This window comes from Prenolepis imparis, unplaced genomic scaffold (assembly GCF_030444845.1).
Source record: "Prenolepis imparis isolate NDT839.2.m4 unplaced genomic scaffold, iyPreImpa1.0 SCAF_5, whole genome shotgun sequence".
In the NCBI taxonomy this organism is placed as follows: domain Eukaryota; kingdom Metazoa; phylum Arthropoda; class Insecta; order Hymenoptera; family Formicidae; genus Prenolepis; species Prenolepis imparis.
Genome location: NW_028141163.1, coordinates 11968513 through 11989102, shown reverse-complemented (window position 1 = coordinate 11989102; position 20590 = coordinate 11968513). Strand labels below are relative to the sequence as shown.

Genomic DNA, 20590 nt, shown 5'->3' with positions numbered 1-20590 from the left:
TAGTAATAACAATAATAATAAGATATTCGATTTTACATACAATGTCTTATTATCATCGATAATTTAGTTATTAATTAATATAGTAATTACCTTTCGTTTTCAATAAAATTGAGTTTCTAAATTTATCAAAGATTTCATAGAAGACCATAATCTTTGCAAATTTGTTAATTTTTAATATTAAATATTGTGCTGTAACAAGGACGGCCATGTAAATGTAAAATTTTATTCAAACTTATTAGCAAAAAAATTATTTTGTTATTTTTACTTTTAAATCTTAGGTATATAATCTATAAAAGAGTTTTATAATTATACTTGTTAATATTGTTATAACTATAATAATTAATATCGTAATAATAACTATTGCTATATTAATTAATATAGTAATAACAATAATAATAAGATATTCGATTTTACATACAATGTCTTATTATCATCGATAATTTATTAATTAATATATAGTAATTACCTTTCGTTTTCAATAAAATTGAGTTTCTAAATTTATCAAAGATTTGATAGAAGACCATAATCTTTGCAAATTTGTTAATGTTTAATATTAAATATTGTGCTGTAACAAGGACGGCCATGTAAATGTAAAATTTTATTCAAACTTATTAGCAAAAAAATTATTTTGTTATTTTTACTTTTAAATCTTAGGTATATAATCTATAAAAGAATTTTAATATTTTTTGATATTAAATAAATTTAATAACGAGAAGAAGAGAGATAAAAAAAATGATAGATTATATAGTTCTGAATCTTTTATTTACGCTAGCAAGCAATTAACAAAAAAAAAAAAATACAAATATTTATTATACAGAGTGCGCTAGGCATCAAGTAAGAGTGTAGGAGATGAAAAAATCTATCTACGAAGAGAAAGTGCGCGATGGAGATAAATTGCACCCGCTATATAATTTGTCGTTTTAATTCGCAACAATGTTTCGTGACGTGGACATTTGCGGACGTTAATAAAGAAGGGAAAGAGGGGAAAGATGATGTGTGCTTTTTTACTGCAGGAATGTGCATTACGGAATATATAGACGAGGGACGATACCTAGATACAGGCAGGAAACGGTCGCTTAAGTGCAATAAACAAGCCGTATATACATCATTTGTAATGTGTATATTAACGCGATAGTGCAGTAGTGGTGTAGCACAATTAAATGCGCAATAATTAAATAGCTGCTGCCAAAAGAGCCAGAGTTTTGATCGTGGTGCTCATTAAACAGAGTTTATTCATATGAATATGAGTATCCCTTTTTTGCACCGGAAAAGGGAGGAAATTACATACACAGAAGTATTCTTATTTAAATATATACATATATGTATATAATAATTATTATTTAATTATATATATATTTAATATATTCTTATTTTATAGAGAATTTTGTAGAGAATAATACTTTTTCTCTCTCCCAATTTGAATATTTTTCGTGAAATTTTTTCGATAAGTATTAAAATTCATAAATTAATTTCCGCGCACGCATTTAACTACTGATTTTGCCATCAACTATTCCTATATTCGATTATCGTGAATTTAATATCCGGCAAGAGTATTAGAATGAGCGTGAAAGCATAAATCTTTCAAAGATATACGAATAGTATGATGGCTGTATCGCACGATAAAACTATTATATATGTGTCAACTGCATGATTTCGCAATGAATAATTCTAAAACGATCAAATATTGTTGACAAAGAGCTCAAGGCTAGAAAGATCCGAAAGCACGTTTGAGAATTATTGCCGTAACAATAATTATAATAATTAATTAAAATACTAGGTGATGACAATAAATTCCGAAAATTCATATTTTTGTGTAATATTTTTTAAATAAAGGTACATAATAAAAAAAATATTATATAATATAAATATAAAGAAAAATCAGGTAGAAAGTGGATCACACGCAAAAAATAGGCGCAAGAAAAATTATTTAAAAATCTTTAATCATCTCGAAATGTATCGGTCTCTTCTGGACTATTCTCAGTCAATCAATATTTGTTAATTCTTTGTCAGACTACGAAGATTGTAAAAAAGAACGAATATTACATTCAAAAATTTGCAAATATTTTGGCTCCGTATATTTTTCTAGAAAATTGATTGTAAAATATCAGATTTTTACTCCTTTTTTATTTATTTTACTATTTACTTTTTACTATTAATTTCGCTATTCATTTTTTTACTTTATTTATAATATTATAATTATTTTCTATCTCTCCGTATAATATAATTAAAAGACTGCACTGTTATAGAAACATAATATTTTCGACTATCAGGAGATTCGAACAAAGTTAACACTCGGGCAATTTTAATCAGCTAAAAAATACGACACTCGAATATATATACTAATATACTTGATTCTTTGATTGAAATAATCAAGGAAATGGTTAATTCGGTGATTCACACATCCTGCATCGTCATCCAATTCGCTTGCCGTTATTAAACTTTCCGATTGTAAATCGAGACGAGCGCGATGACATTCGCGGCGATTCGCGTTATTATATCATTATACGAACGAGCATGTGCTCACCCTTTCGAATACTCCTGTAAGGCAGGTATTATATTCCCATTGACTGTTCCTCGCGTCTCCTACCGGTTTTCGAAGGATAAAATCAGGTATTACTCGTCCGAGACGGGGACCGTTCATCGATCGAATAAATGCACATTGCCGAGTATAACTTGTGAACTTTATACAAAAGAACGACTTTGATGCAAAATAATTTTATAATGGAGAGGAAGACATTTTTCTTACATTTATCTTGTTTTTAAATGTTTTTCACTACATACTTTCTACAATATTTCCTCCCCAGGAACTTATCATTTATTATTATCATTATATTTGACGACGATTCGTACTAACAATAAATAAATATATGACATTTGTTAAAAATTCTATATTTTAATATTACTTTTGATTTAATAGTAATATATATGATACTACACAGAGAGAATTTTCTCTTAGAATTTATCCTGAAAATCATGGGACAATATGGTATATGGAAAGAATTTTATGAGAATTTCTCTGATTAATATTTATCACAATAAAAAATAATAATATCCATCACAATAAAATATAAAACATGTTTGATTAATTTTGCTATATAGTTTAGTAAGATTAATCAAACATTTTTATTTTTATTGTGATAGATATTATGATTTTTTATTGCGATAAATATTATTATTTTTTACCATGATTTTCAGAATAAATTCTAAGAGAAAATTCTCCCTGTGTATATATTATTATATAGTACTACATATTATATATTATAATACTATTGTATAATATTACTTTTAAATTCTTGAGTACTACATAAGTAGGATATAATGTAGGATAGCAGAATCGACGATCTCTTTGATTTTTTTTAGATCGAAATCTAAATCTTTTATACGAATATTTTGTCGATGTTACGTCGTGAATGCACCGGAACTGGCTAAGGACAATGAGCAAACTAATGAGCACGATACACACAACAATTACACGCACCACCGAATTCGATGGTGCCGGTATAGAGCATTTGATATTTATAAGTGGTCCTCAAATCTTTCTTAAATAATATTACAAAGCCTGAAAAACTGATCGAAGGCTTGAGGTTTGTTGATATTCTTTAATTGCAAAAAGTTTGGAAAATTTTTTATATACATGACACAGTTTAATATCTATATGAACTTTTCCTAAGCCAAATTAATCAACTCCATCATGTAATTTTGATATCAGAGTACGTATATATAATTAATGTTAATTAATATTAATAGTAGAGCACAATTATGTGCTGTAATATTATGCTATAATATTACAATTAAGAAATTTACAAAAAGTGAAGTAAATCAGTTTGGCTCTTTTTCTCTCTGAGACTCGTATATCATACTATTTTACAGAATAATTTATAATTAAAATTTGACGTGAGAAAGTGACGTGCAATTTAAATAAATAATTTTTGTGTGGTAATATATTCATATATATACATATTCATATATATACATATTCATATATATACATATTCATATATATACATATATAAATATATATATATATATATATATATATATATATATATATAAATGTATACATAAATGTATATATATACAAATGAGTACATAAATGTATATATATACAAATGAGTACATAAATGTATATATGTATTAAATGTATATATGTATATACAAATGTGTACATAAATGTATATGTGTATAAATGAGTACAGTAATTTCTAATAATTTTTTTTCTTTTTTAATTGATTATATATATACATCTCAGAAAGTATATTCATCTCTCTTTTACTCTGTAATCTTGTTTTAAGAAAAAAATTATTTAAATTTTTAATAGAATTTTTAAGAGCAATTATTTTTTCTGAACTTATTCTGTGAATATATCTATATTTCGATAACCAGGATCTTAAGAGAAATAGAAGTTGAGGTCATTTAGGACAATTAGTACGTCCTAAATTAACTTTAAGATTAAGATTATTTTCTTTCCCAGTGCATCATACAGAAAGATTTGGGAACCACTGTAATGGTTTGTATCTCACGTGCGAGCGTATCGTATAGTATGAAGTGAGGAGTGAAGAGGGTAAGAGTGAGAAAGAGAGAGATCGAGATAGAAAGAAGGGAGAGGGAAGCGAGAGCAGGTAGAAGCCCATCGTGTACGTATTCAAAGAAATTCGTCATAATTTAGTTGAATTCTGCGGCATAAGAGCGGAATGAAATGAAACGGGATCGCAAAGCAATCGGCAAGATCGGATGGTCCGCGATGATCGGCGAGAGAATTTCAAATACGGTAAGCGAATGAAAGATAACATCAAGCTCGAGTATGAACGAGGTTAGGTCTAACAAGAGCCAAATGTTCGCTGCAGCAAACTTGTTTTTCAATTCTTCACCAATATTATTTCCAATGTTTTCTCTTTCTTCGGGTCTGCAGTAAAACGACTTATTACATCCTAACCTCAACAGAAAATGGTAATTTGTGTCGTCTTAACAATCTTAATTACATCTGGCGGATACGTAAAATGCAATGGAAAATCATGAAATTTCCCATCAGATATCTCTCGCCCTCTCCTCTGAATTTAAATTTTTAACATTGTAGAAGGATACGTGATTCATGAAAACGGCCCTAACGGCCAGTGGGACTCCGTGCGAGGAGGGGATATCGTAGCAAGGGAAGTCCTCCCTGCCCCCTTCCTCTCTTCCCGGGGCCCGATGGAGTTACCTCGTCGGTTTGTCAGTCGCTTTCCCGTACGCACCAACTCGTGGTGCTCGTCACGCGTGGAATTCAACGAGCAGAGCGTTGTTGGGTGTGGCAGAGCGAGCGTGCTGGATTGTTGTCGCGTTGACGGTGCCGAGAAAAGTGCGCAGGAGCATTTTTTTTCCCCCTTTCGGCTCGGATGAAAGAGAAGCCGGCGGAGGTGAAGGTGTCGCCGAAGTTTCCGGGCGCGCGAGATAAATTTCGCTCGCATTCCGCGACGCGCCCAACATTTTCCACAATAGTGAACAAGCAAGGGAGAGAGGAAGTATTTGAATGTGAAGAGGGACCTGACCTTCTTCTCGGTTGTGGATCTCGCAAAGTGAGTCTCGAGTCTCTTTTTATCTTCCGGAGCCGGGATTCGCGCCGGAGAGCCATTGTTTGAGGAATTTTGGGCTTGAATAAAATTTTCCAGGGTTTTATGAAAGAGATTTGCTTTGTTCGTTTTCTGGATTTATTGAAAAAGTTTCATTTGTCGAGATTTTTCTTATAGATGGAAAAGATTATAACAAATATGCAGTTTCACATAAAAATACAAATCAAGTCTCTATTATTCTCGATTAGAATTTTCTTACTTTGTGTAAAGATACAGATTCGAAGAACTTTATTATTAAACACTTCTGATGATGATAAAAATTTCGTATAACAAATCTAAAAATAAATTCATAATTTTCTTCTTCCCTGGAAAAATGCAGTCATTTTTAAACACAATATTTATTCTTTATTTAATCTACTTAATTATATACATTTTACATTAGAATTTAGCGAGAAAAATATTGATTTTTTTTGTAATTTAATAGGTGTTACAAGTTTTGTAATTCGAAGAGAATTCGATCTTGTGAATCGTTCGTTCCCAGAAAACACAGTGGCAAATTGACTTTGCGGTCGACGTGTTCTTTGATGTGACGTGAAAAGTGTGAAGAATATCTCTTCGTGGCTGAAAGAATGACGGTATCCGAAGAGTGAGTACAATAAAATATCAAAAATGGAGCGTAAATTCAAAGCAACACGAACATGCGATACATTTGTAGAACGTGTTTTTTTTTTCTTACGTATGTTCGATTTGATCGACGAAAAAAACATTGGAAAATTTGCAAGTTTTTTAAAGAGGAATTTTAGATATATATTTACATATTTTACACATTTTTTATATTAATATTGAATTCTAATTCTATATTAAAGCGAATTTTATTTCTAAGAAATAAACCAACATAGAATATTGAATATTAACATATTAGTTTTTCAAAGTTTTCAACAAGAAAAGATAACTTTTCATTTCTAACTTTTCAATTTACATTGTAAGTAGGACTAAAATTTATTGGGACAAAGAAATTCTGCGTGAAACTTTAAATTAAGCGAGGTCACGTCCCTTTGAAAAAAGGACGCGTTCTCGAGATACAAAACGGTTTTACACCCTGGACAGAGGCGCCAGCACGTACATTCTCAAAGATTAAAAAAAAAAAGAAGAGTGTTCCGTCTAAATAGGCCTTCAGGTACAGGCATTTGCCTTCGTTTCACTGTCCAGTGTTTACCGAGACGCGGGAGACCTGATGAATGCTTGTCGCTTCTTCTCTCGTCTTGCGATGTATAATAATAAAGAACAGAGAGTGAGAGAAAAAAAGACAGAGAATAACGTATATATATATATACGACACAACAAGGATGGGATGGGTTAAAAGAAGAGAGGAAGTTACGCTGTAGTAAGCCGTGTTGTATAGACAGGTGTAAAAATTATGTTCTCGTGCTCTCGTGTTTAGAGTTTGCGACAAAATTTCTTCGTATACTTAGAAACGTTACACTTTTCGTTCGAATAACATAATCCAACAAAAAAATAATTTTTTTTAAAAACAAAAATAGTTACTTTTCGTAGGTTTTTTATGTTGAATGCAATTTAACAGTTTCCGGAATCAATTTCTACACATTACAATTTTTGAGAAATTTGCAGTTAAAGTTTTTGCAAAAAAGAGTTTCTAGATCGTTTAATACGAATCTAATGTTAAAATTGATAGATTTAAAATATGTGCAAAAACATATACATTTTTACTTTTTTTAATTTTGACATTTGTAGTAATTTTAATTTTAATGTATATCTATTTAATTTATATTTATATACAGGTTCTAAATAAGTGATTTTAAATAAGTGCGAAAAATTTTAGGAGATGATTCTTTATCAAAAATTAAGGAAGGTCTTTTAAACATATATTCCCTGTGGAATTACATTCTTCCAAAGAAGGAATTGAAAATTAGGTTTTTATTTTTTTCTTAACTTTTGTATTTGTTCCATTTTTTTCAACATTTATTATAATTTTGTTTTGCTTGCTTTTTTATTTTAACAATAAAATGTAACTTCTTATAACTCGAACCTGTCATTTAGCACCGTGCTGTGCATGATAATATATTTTAATTTTTTTCTTGTAAACTATTGATTTTACAAAAAAAAAGAAATAAAGTTTTTAAAGGAATCAGCTTTCTAACTTCATATTTTAGATGATCATATTTCGACGCGTTAAAAAATTTTAATAAAAAATTGAATAGAAGTTGCTAGTTTTATCTCGTTATAACAATACGAAAATATTAATAAATATCCTTTTTAGAAAATGCCCAAGTTTCAATTTTTTTAACTTGTCTAAAATTTAAGAAAAATACCTAATTTTCACTTCCTCCTTTAGATAAGTATAACTCTTTAGGGAGAGACATAGGAGTATATGTTTATATGAAAGCCCCCCTTAATTTTTGACAAAGAATCATTTCCTAAAATTTCTCGCACTTATTTAGAATCACCGTATAAAGATAGATATAAGAAAGATAAGCTCTATACTAATTGTCATTTTAAATTTATCAATTTTATTATCAAATCCATATTCTGCGATCTAAAAGATTCTTTGAATAAATACAATTGAATACTGTTTATTAGATCTTCAATGGTCTTATTCGCAACGTTTCCACACATTTATTTATAATTAACTATCATATAATACATTTTTTGAAGGCTGACAGTTCTAAACGTACTTAATTCTCTGACTGTAATAAATTTCTCCAATACATCACATATAATTATAATATGATAAAATACATTAAAATAGCATTCTTAAACATTAACAATCTCTTGCAACTTTAATTGCAAATTTTTTAAAATTTTGTAAAGCAATTTGGAAATGGGAATCGTATTCAGCATCAAAAAGTTACAGAGTAATTTTATTTCTTTTCATCTTTTCTTTTTTTTGAACTATGTTTATTTTTTTACTTATTTGCAATTCGAATATTCTATGGGTATTTTCCAGCAACGAAACACAGCACAGTCATACACTGTGTGACACAGTGTCGACTTACAATTGGAACGTTGCTCTTTTACTTACTATTTTTTTTTTTTTCACCGTTAAAGTACAGGGCAGTCATTTACATAGCTCTTTCACTTTAAATTTTTCGGTGCATATGCACGGTGAATATAATATTAGGTCAATTGTGATGTTAGGTCAATGTAATAATTTAATTTCACAGAGATTCCACAGATTTGTAATAATTTAAAATCACGCAGAGGATGTTTTTACTGTAAAAAAATGGTACCAAATACATATAATGTTGATATCCATGGTGACACAAAACGACGACACAGTCAAACACAGCATCTTATTGTTAACTGTGTACGATTGTGTCGTAGTTGGAAAATACTAGATCGTACACTGTGTTACCCAGTATCACCTATATAACATTTGTTTCTGGAAAGCACTCTATATTTAAATTAAAGAAAAAACACGAAGCGAATCTATCCTTCATCACGTGAATGCAGGAATTATTAATGTCCTTGATTGTACGTTAGTCAAGGAACGAGAGAGGCGTTTACATGCTTTGAATGCATCATGAGGTTGACACTCCTCTCCCGAGGAGTTGGCACTCGAGAAAGTTGATATCATGATTCCATTGAGGATGCGACGAGGCTCGCGCAATGTGCGAACTCTGCGATTTAAAATCGCGGTTGCGTTTGTTGTAATATGTATTGTTGTAAATTTTGTCGCGAAGATCTCTCGATCTCTTTCACCATCGTCGCACTCGCGATGCTCGCAAGTTTGCAAGGCAAACGAGTGACGCGCGCTTCATATTTTAGCGTATGAGTCATCGCGGTTTTACTTATCTGCGCGAGGTTACCTATGCAATGATTACGCGGCGTTATCGCAGTGCGATCGTGCAATTAGACCTTAACACAGAGGTGGCCTAGAATCGCGATTCCATAATTTTCTCGTCCAAGGAGCGCATTAATCTGATCTCTCTCGGATGTATCTTACAATTTAGAATAATCTCGTAAGCTTCTCATAGCTTCTCTTATAGCTTCTGCACATCTTTTATAGCTTCTGTATATTTTCTGTATATCTTTTATAGCTTCTCGTGTAGCTTATTCTCTTATCACGCATACAACTTTCAGAATAGTAATACAAAGCTCTCAGCTTGTAATTTTATTCCTAATGTGACTATTCATATGGTCGCATTTTTTATATTTATCTTGGCCCTCCTTTGCATGTAATCTTGGATAAGCAAAATTCAATCACAGAAAGATACCGAGTTGAATATGTGATGAGAATTGTTAATATACTAAGATTTTTTGTTTTCGATTTTATTTTTATATATTAATATATATTATATATATATTTTTATATATTAAAATATATATAATTTTAATATATATTAATATATATTAAAATATTTTAATATTTAAATATTTTTAAAATTGATATGAAAGATAAAAATTAACTTGTTAGAGGGTTAAAATGCAGCGAACCCTTAAAAAAGAGATTCATTGACGCGCTTTTAAGGTTTTAAGACCGAGGACACAAGACGTGTTGAGAGAAGAGTGAAGGGATGGGAAAGATACGACAGGAATGCTAGGCATGTAACTACCTTCTCTGGAGGATCGTCTGGAAACTCCGGAGACTCGATTGAGACAGATTTCGTTTGTTGTTAGTTATTAACATTGTCGGTTAAATTTACTTGACAAGCGCCTTAATTTCGGCCGATTAATATATTAAATAAAATCTATATTCGATCTCTTATAACTAATTAAAAATTGTTAATTAATTAAAATTAAATGAAATTTTTTTAAATACAATTTAACTGAGATAAATATGAATCAATTTGGACAATTAAATTTGATTAACTAACTTTAATCTCGACTAGTTGACTGGTTGACAAACATTAGTGAAATTCTGAGAAATTACGTGAAACTGAAAGTCTTAATGCTGTGCATCTTTTTTTTCGAACACTTTGTATAGTTCGTGGTATTCAATGGAGGAGTCGTTTCTAGATGCAGCACATGTACTGGACACTCGTGCTGCATAGCGAGAATCATAACAGACAACGTAATACTTGGGATAGCCAGGCGCACCGAACAGACGCCTCGTACTTTATTTCTGCTGTGATAATTTATCTCGATGAGGTATCACAACACAGACGATGGCTGGCCAAGCATTAGGGACGGCTTTAGAAAATTCCAAAAGAGGCGAAAAACAAAATCAGTAGCGAGTAGCTCGTGCGTTTTTCAAAGATTTATTTTTTAGGCAAAACTGTTTATTCTATTAATTTTATACGATTGGACCTTTGATTGAAGATATGTTTGTTTATCCTTTATTTGGTTTTTAGAGAAAGCGAAATTTATACGGTTTATATCTCAAAAAAATCGCACACCGATCGTACACTATAGCTTCTACAACTATATCGGTTACTTGCAATTATATATATCTTGTGTCTTGTGTTTTTCAGGATGGCAACGGAACTGGCGAACAAGAAGGCAGAGCGAGAGGCTCTCAGGGGGGTCATACAACAGTGGAATGCCAATCGTTTGGACCTGTTCGAACTTTCGGAACCTAATGAGGTGAGTATCTCGCAACAGCAGCTCTCTCTGCGAATATTTAAATTTTTAATTCAACAATATAGTTCGCGAGGCTTATTTTATCTACAATCTATTCTTTTTTTTCGGATTTTAGGATTTGGAGTTTCATGGTGTAATGAGATTCTACTTCCAAGATAGCGGTCAGAAGGTCGCTACCAAGTGTATCAGGGTTGCCTCGGATGCGACCAGCCAAGCAGTAATAGAAACGCTCATAGAAAAGTTTCGTCCCGATATGAGAATGTTATCCGTCCCAGAATATGCTCTTTACGAGATTCACGAGAATGGAGGTGAGTGAAATCAAATTGCCATCTACATATTGCATAGCAAAAGGACAAAATTTAATTTCTATATGATTAAAACTATATATATGTGTAACAAGAAGCTTTAATAATATATAATTATATTAAATCAAGAAATAAATTATTAAGTGTATCTGTGTATTTAAATCTAATTAATTTAAAAAAAATTTTTATTAATGTTTAAGTTTTGAATTTTTGTTTAAATGTATAAATTTATATTTAATTTTAATTATTTATATGAATCAATTTATTTTTTTATAAGTTAACGAGAATTATGTTTTAATTTTAATTTTTTATTATTTAAATTTTTAATTTTATGTAGTATTAACATGTTATAAACGCGCTTATTTTAATGACACTTCCTTTATTTATAGAAGAACGTAAGCTTGGGTTGGAAGAAAAGCCATTGTTGGTTCAACTAAATTGGCACATAGATGATCGCGAGGGACGCTTCTTGCTGAAAAGAATTGACGACAAGACCAATGCGCAGGGCGTCGGTTTTACTTCAGCCGAGGGTTCCAGCTTTCGAAGGAAGCTGAGCAAGCGGGAGAAAAAGCAGATCAAGAAGCAGGAGAAGCTCAGTCGACTAAAGAGCTTGGAGCAAGACGAGAACGCCGTGCCTGGTGATCCGAACGGCGTCGCCGAAAAGCTCTATACGGGTTAGCAAACATTATTTTTAGACCGTTTGTATACAATCAAGTATTGAAGAAACAAATGGAAATTCTTCGGAGAATGAACGAGATTTGAAAGAGATTTACTCTCTGAAATCTCTCTGTATTTAATTGTAATATTTTTTGATCATGCCTTATATATTGTAATATTTTTTTATCGTCTCATTTCGTCTCTTTTAAGATAAATGCAAAATCTAATAATAGTTTAACACGTCAGACACACGCAATTATTTTAGTTTAATTATTTCGATGATTGTTTAGTAATGAGCGCGATAAATTATATTTTCTTATTGCAACTAATATGGATACGGTTTTTTTTTCCTCTCTTGATGCTAACGATAATGTTATTGCTTACAGAACTACCCGAAACCAGTTTCACGAGGAGCATTTCGAATCCGGAAGCGGTGATGAGACGTCGTCGCCAACAGAAGCTGGAGAGGAAACTTCAGCAATTTCGCAGCAAAGACGGCGGACCCGACACTGGTGGTACATTGAAAATTTATGGCGAGGCGTTGTGCAAGGACGTGCCATACAAAACATTGCTGTTGAGCGTGCGAGACTCCGCCGCTCAAGTCGTGCGGGAAATGTTGGCTAAATACGGCCTAGAAAAAGTGGATCCGCAGTTGTATTGCCTTGTGCAGGTTAGCATTTATACATGAAATTGTCATTCATTCGCGAATTATTATATTTAAAATATATATGTGTAGTGACTAATTTAATAACTACATCGTAAAATATAAAAGAAGATAAAAGTAACTCTGATAAAAACAAAAACAAGAATAGAGAGATTGTGATAATAAAATGATAAACGTATTAATAATTTGTAACAGAGGAATATAAAGTTGAAAGTAGAAATGTGTTAAATAATATTCATGTATATTATTTAATTAGGATTAAATAAAACAATAATGGATAATAGTAAAACTTCTTGTAATATGATAAGGAAATTGAAAAAGATTAGAAATTTTTTTTAATAAGTATGAATAAATATTGTTATTGGTATTAAGATTGAATATTTTATTTGAATATATATTTTTGTATTAAAACATGATTAATTTGCTAGTTTTTGGAAATTATATCAGATATATATGTAATATTAACTTATTTTATATAATATCAAGTATAAACAGATGTTTCTTGTTAAAAGTACAATTATATTGTAAAAATTATGATTTTATTTATGATGTAGGTTAACAGTGAAAATGTGGGTGGCAATGCGCATCAGGAGTACATATTGGACGACGACGAATGTCCTCTGGCGATATTAATGAATCATCCTTCTTCGCGAGGTAAGAGTTTACAATTTTTATATTTACAATTTTTATGTTCAATGCTTTAAACTTATAATTGCATAATCATTCTTATTTTGTTTGTATATTATCAATATGTAATATACAATATATAATAGAAGAAAAGCAAATACAACCGGGCTTAAATGTCTTTAAAGTATTTAATCGAAATTTGCGTTCTTTACATTTAACTCCTCTCTCGAGGCTATATATTGAAATTTATCTTTATATATTTAGGAAAAATATTTGAGTTTTTTTGTCTATCGAGAATTGAATCAGAATTAGCAATTGTGTGTGCGATAATTCTATATAAAGCATGCCAAGAATAATAATCTGTAAATCTCTGCTTATCTTTTTTTTTTTATATTATGAGATATTTTTGGAGGAATCAATTTTCATTCCTCAGCATATACGAATAACACATTATATAAAACATTCACGATATAACATATTATATAAAGTGACAAAGAAGAAAGATATAAATTTTAGTTTTAGTATTACATGACAAATCATTAACTTATTTGTCAATTATAATATTAAGTAATTTTAAGTAGTCTATTTAAACACGCAAACTAAATAAGAAATTTTGTACATAAAATGTTGAATATAAATTTTGAAACATACCTATTATGTGAGGATAAATTAGAAGATATAACTCTCTCTCTAGGAAAAACTCAAAATTATATGATATATGCATAATAAAAATTAAATATAAATTAAATATAAACCATAAAAATAATTATACATAATTTTTAAAAAATTCAACGCGGGAGAGGATATCTATCTACAATAGAAGAATGCGAGAAGAAAAATAATAGAAGAGAAAATCTATAAAAAAAGGATAGTATGAATAAAATAGGAGGAAAAATTCGACGAAAAAGATTGACGTCAGAATTTGCAAGAAAGGAATAAAAATTTGACGAGAGAGAGAGATAAGGCTGGAAAAATAGAAGAAATTACGTCAAAGAAAGAATTAAATTTATACGATTATAGATTGCATAGCACAGAAGGATTGATATCAGCTGGGAAATTCGACGAAAGGAAAAGATAGAAAGAGAGAGGGAAAGGAGGGGATCGAAGAGAGAGATGCAAAGAGAACAGTCGATGCCAACATCGCACATCGCCTCAGTTAGCTTATTGTCGTCGGCACTGGTGCCAGTGCGCGGGCGCCGTCGTCGCCGCCTCGTCGTCCTCTTTGCCCTCATTTCAACGTCATCGTTCGTGACGAAATAATTGCCCGCGATCTCGATAATTATCAGTAGTGATTCCGAGTCAAAAAAAAATTGCTCGAACGATCTCATTCACGAAAAAGTTATAATTGTTCCAGCACACGTCTTATGTATAAAATATGTGACAGTTCGGTCCACCGTCTATTACCTTCTGGATATATTAATTTATATTGTATATGTAAATTTTTTGCGTGACATTTTTTTTTTATTTAAAAAAATGTTTGTACGACGAACTCGAGGTCGTTTAATCGTCGGGTGTATCTCGCGTCCGTTCGAGAAGACGCGACGAAAGTGTATTCACCCACGCATGTGATGATCCATTGTGGTCTCGACAAGTTTATATATATGTACGTGCTATCCTTTGCAACAACTTGCATAAATACGGCGCAGAGTATTAATAGCCAACGAACGAACTCGTCGAAGCGCGACAGAAAATTTACAGTGCTGATAAAACTGGATCCACCCACTCGCGCGGGCTGTAATTGCCTGTAATAAGAAGAAGAAGAAGTAAACAGTCATCACACAATTACACGCATTATAATGCGTGACGTCCGAGGCGTGGCGTCATTCATTGAATTCGATTAGAATTAGTCGACGAATCAAAGATACTATATGCAACAGTGAAAGCGAATCCACCACCCACGCGATTTGTGCGATTGTCGTAATACTCGGCGTTAATTCGTAAGGAAGGTATAAATAATTGTTACAATTGGAGCCGCAAATACGATCTGAAGTGTCGTACATTATCAAAACTGATCCATTTGTTACATCGACATATCAAGAGGAATTGATGGATGAAGAGGATTCATCTACCTATGGTGATTTCGTGATTTCTCTGCGAAGAACCAAATGACACAAATACGATCTGTTAATCCTATCTAAGTGCACCATTGACTCATAATTTAACATAATCAAATTTAATCGATCTAAGAAGAAAAGAAGAGAAGAGGAAGAAGAATCGTATAACAGCAGAAGTATGATGTTGCCTTTCGTAATTCTCTCGTAAAGGGCAAAACGACTTTATCGATTACATGCATAAGTTACAATATAACAGACACACAGTATAAAAGATTGCTACGTGATGACCTACTATTATTGAAATATAAAAATAGAAAATAATATGTGAAACTGTGAGAGATAAGTGTATAGCTTCTTTTTTTTCAATTTTTTTTTTTTTTACCTCAATCAAACTCGATTGCGAGCGACAAAGTCGATCTTAATCAGAAACGATCGATCCAGCATTATTGATGATTATTTTATCTCTCGAAGAAATTTTGAAGCAACAATTTCACGGTGATCATTAATCACCACTGATGAACGTTGCTGATTATCCATGTGATTTATTATGTGGACCATTCGTGCGATCTTTATTCCAAGTATATCTTTAAATGTCATGTATTTATATCTAAAAAAATAACGAAGAGGGTGATTCTCAAGGACATCGTTGACTGTGATCGATGGCGTACTATTGATTTATCGTTACAGACTACTGACAATTTCTTCCATTCAGATCGTCAATATGACTTTCTTTGATAAATCGCATGTCCCGTAAATATATTGCAATATTTGCAAGAAACAGTAGGAATTATATTATAGAATTGCACTGTGTCGTTATATCTCTGAAGTGCAAAATCTTGATGCGACCACCAGCACGGATCGGCCTTGTATATTGCTGCGATGTGTTTATGTGACTGTCGACGTATCTTCCTGAAGACTGAAGGGTGTCGTCATCGATATTACGTCTAAAAAAAGACATCGATACTTGTTGACAACGATTAGCTAAATAAGTTCATTAAGTTCATATCTTGCGTTATTAAAAATAGATAAAAAATAAATGAAGAGAGCGCGAGAAAGAAAGAGAGAGAATAAGTATTCTTATTTTTATATTCAAGTGTCTGGATAACTGGGAGATATAAATCAAATGTCATCGAACTTCTCGATGAAGATAGAACGAGAGGTCTAAACTTGAGGGTCTAATTGCAATTTCAAGCTCGTCAGCAGCTGTTAGTGGCAATTGATGCTGAAGAGATTTGATTATATACCTCAACACCTCAACATCGACTTCGCAACTAGTTGATAAGATTCGCTTAACCAGTTTGCGAGAGGGACCAGCGAAGTTTCCAAGTTTCACAAGGAACAACGAAGGAAAGGAACAACGAAGGGGACCAATATTTCAGCAGCAGCAATAATCGACAAAGGGACCACGAAGTTTAATAAATAAAGCGATCAACATGATGGATTGGGGAATACGACGTAAGCTCTTATTAAAGCTGACCGAATCATGCATGACGCATATAAGCTGAACTTTCTTTTTAATCGCAAGTGTGATTCTATATGTTATCAACCCAATGTATAAAAATTTATCGAGGCGTATTATTTTAAACAACATTTGTGTTTTGCAAATATCCAAGACCTTTTTGAAAAATTATTTAGCAATGTATATATTTTTCTATTTACTCTTTATTTGACTTCTGTAAGATATCTTCTTTTTCATAATACTTGTTTTTATTTAAATTGCTTCTTATATTGAGAAAAGAATGAAACTTCTAGAAGCAAAAGAAAATCTTATGTTCCATCGTGTATGCAAACTTTTACGCATTATAGAATGTTTCGATCATTGTCAAGGCTTGCCTCTTGTCTTGTTTGCATGCATCTCTTACATTGTATTAAAAAGAAAAATCAGGTTTTTAAGAACAATATTAAATATTTTATATAAAAGAAATGTTTATATAATAACTGAAGATATATAATTGCATTAAATCATATGGAAATTAATTTGAGAAGAATATCGAATAGAAGAAGAAAAAAAAGAAAATTAGAAGAGATATAAAGTAATCAAAAATAGAATATCTCTGCTTCGTTTAGCTTCCCCCCTCTCCAGATCAAGTATCGTATTCGAAAGATCGATAAGGGTGGAAGGGTCAAAGGATGAAAGCAATAATCTCTCGCGACCTTTCGCGTGCATCATCGCGTACGCATCGCGAGACGGCAATGTATGTGTATGTATACATACCTACATACGTGTATATGTGCATACGTACACTCGGCTGGATGCCCGGAAAATCAATAAAACACCGGAACGACCTGGCGTTATACACCGACCTACATTCGAGCACACCTAGCTAGCGTGCTGCCTTTGTAAGGATATCTTCGGTAGAGTTTCTCCTTTCCGCTTTCCGGCAATAATCGCGTGCACCGATCCCGATCGCGTTTTGTGTTATTCCTCTCTCTTCCTCCCCATCTGAAGTGATGAAGCGAAATTTTATAGCTTCTCCAATCACGAGATTGCGATGATGATGATGATAAGTATACAGTAGAACTGTCAAAGACTAAAATTACAACTGAAATATAAGGAATTTTAGTTGATTCACAAAATTACTTTTACTTCTGAGAGAGCATCTTATATTAACATATATAGGTATATACATATACAAAAATTAATTATTAAATAATTGTATTAAACAAAAATTAGATACATCGCATTTGGATTAATACACGGAGAGAATTTTCTCTTAGAATTTACCCTGAAAATTGTGGGACAATATGGTATGGAAAGAATTTTATGAGAATTTCTTTGATTAATATTTATCATAATAAAAAATATCTCTCAATAATATAAAATTATGTTTGATTAATTTTACTAAACTGTATGTATAGTAAAATTAAGCAAACATTTTATATTTTATTGTGATAGATATTAATCAGAGAAATTCTCATAAAATTCTTCCCATACCATATTGTCCCGATTATCATGATTTTCAGGGTAAATTCTAAGAGAAATTCTTTCTGTATATGATTTTAAAAAAATTTTTTTAAGAATCTTATTGTCAGATTTTCCAGTAATGTCAACTATATAATTATACTTCTATACAGGAACTTTTCTAAAGTTCTTATGGCCTTCTTTGCGATAATTAAGAGATCATGATGATTCCTTTTGACATCTGTAGGATGATTAATTTTAGAGGACACATATTTATTGATGAAATTGATCTGAAGAAGCTTCCATTTATCTCATTTATAATGATAACATAGTATTGCAAATTTTGTAGGTTTATGAAAAGGTCATATCAGAATCGTAGGATGTTTTATCGTTCAAGATGAACATTTCTAGTATCATAGATATCGAAGAAATGGCAAAGTGATGGCAAGAAATAAATGTAGATTGACATGAATATAGTCTAGCAAAAAAGAGACATGAAGATAAAAAAAATGTAGAAGGAACATAGTTATAAATTCTGCTTCCTAAGATTTATTATTTAATTCAATCACGATTATTTTGCTTAGGAACACATAAGCCAGACAGCACTAAAGTCGAAATATGTCCAAAATCAGGACATAAGACGTCTTTAAAATGTCTTTTAGATATCATATCATATAAGATGTTTTAGAGATGTCTTTTAAAGACTTCTTAAAGATGTCTTTATGTCCCAGTTTTTTTTGGACATGATGCTGTCTGGGAACCAATATCAATTCTTGTTTTATATTTGAATATATTAGCATTTTCCAGTAATAGCCAATATTAAGGCTCCTGGCTCCTTTCTGACCATGTCGAAATCGTGACGTCAGAGGCGAGAAAACACACGCTAAAATTTCTTAGATGCCATTTCGAAATAAAAAAATATTTCGATGAAACAGCACTTCAGATGGCTTTAGCACACTCTTAAAAAAACCCGAAAACTATCCTTTCCCCTTTATAATCAATCAACAGCTGTAAAATGTAATATTATGAAGCCCAGTCCGTCTGGTCTTTGCATATGCGTAGTCATTCCGCATGTCAAAGTCTGATATCTCGATCATTTTACAGATGTTGATTGATTATAAAGGGAAAAGGATAGTTTTCGAGGGTTTTTAAGAGTGTGCTAAACCCATCTTAAGTGCTGTTTAATCGAAATATCTTTTCATTAAAAAATGGCATCTAAGAATTTTCAGCGTGTGCTTTCTCGCCTCTGACGTCACAATCCAATATGGCCGCGGTGAGCACCCAGGAGCCTTAATCAGTAATAACTCTACTTTTCCAGTAATAATCAATCAATGAGCGTCCCTAAGATGGTGACAAATGATTGTCCTTGCATTTTTGGAATCACAGTCTTCATCTATGGCGCTCACATATGCTTCCTCTAGTTTTTACCTCCTGGAGGGAGAGACAAAGTTATTGTTTGCTAATTTTAGAAGTTATTTCTATTATTCCTCTAATATCCTTTTGTCGATAAAAAATTATAACTCTTGCACGAATATTTCCACGAAATCCAACATAATAATCCATTTAAAAAAGCCAATATCTTACTCTCTGTGTGGGTATGTGCATGCACCTTTTTCCGTCCCTATTTTCGATTAAAAATTAACTATCGCACACCATCGAATCCATCTCGATCTGACGCGAAAAGTTAATAAATAATTTCAATCGGCGAATATAAACGCAGGGAAAAGAGCTACTATAGTTCCGTATGTAATGTAAGGGACACCCGTCAACACGCTTGCGCCGATCTCACGTGCGCTATATCGTATTCTAGTTTCTATATACATCCTGTGTACGTTCTGTGGAACAAAAGTAACAAGAGGAACAACACACGCCCCAGTGTTGTTTTAACGGGCGAGTCATGAAGAGTATCGCTTCGCGCGTCACGAGTATTAAAGTTTCACTACATTCTTTTTTTTTTTTTTTTTTTTTGTTACACGCGAATTATAATAGCAATTGAGTTTCTTGCATTAATCTGCATTGATCTGTGTTTGCGTTAAAATCGAAAGTGCCGCTCTTTCTCTTTCTAGTGCGCGATTTTCTGGTTCGGTGTAATAGTTTATTTAGAAATATACTTCATAAATATTCTCCATAATCCATATTTAAGCTATATGGATAAAGAAAATTTATCTACATCTATTAATTACAATTAATTAATTCTCAGTAGGATATATATGAAACTTACCACTTAATTAATTTGTTGAAGTTTTTTCTCTTCTTTCCCACGCGTAATGCTTTTTATTTGATTAGAATTTACA

General features: G+C 31.7%; 1 protein-coding gene across 11 annotated transcripts in view; it reads left to right on the top strand.

The window, feature by feature from the left end:
• Cno (adherens junction formation factor afadin) overlaps positions 1-20590 on the top strand; it is a 47517-nt gene that overhangs the window by 4312 nt on the left and 22615 nt on the right. For 6 of the 11 annotated variants that reach the window (XM_083038847.1, XM_083038852.1, XM_083038851.1 and 3 more), the window contains exons 2-8: positions 5075-5552; positions 6031-6192; positions 10979-11090; positions 11203-11395; positions 11782-12066; positions 12436-12719; positions 13268-13367. In XM_083038847.1, the coding sequence (XP_082894973.1) occupies positions 6176-6192; positions 10979-11090; positions 11203-11395; positions 11782-12066; positions 12436-12719; positions 13268-13367 (991 nt within the window). In that variant the 5' untranslated portion in view covers positions 5075-5552; positions 6031-6175. Of the gene's footprint in view, positions 1-4470; positions 4769-5074; positions 5553-6030; positions 6193-10978; positions 11091-11202; positions 11396-11781; positions 12067-12435; positions 12720-13267; positions 13368-14011; positions 16850-20590 lie in introns of those variants that run through there. The other 5 variants (XM_083038843.1, XM_083038844.1, XM_083038845.1 and 2 more) reach the window with 5 other exon arrangements.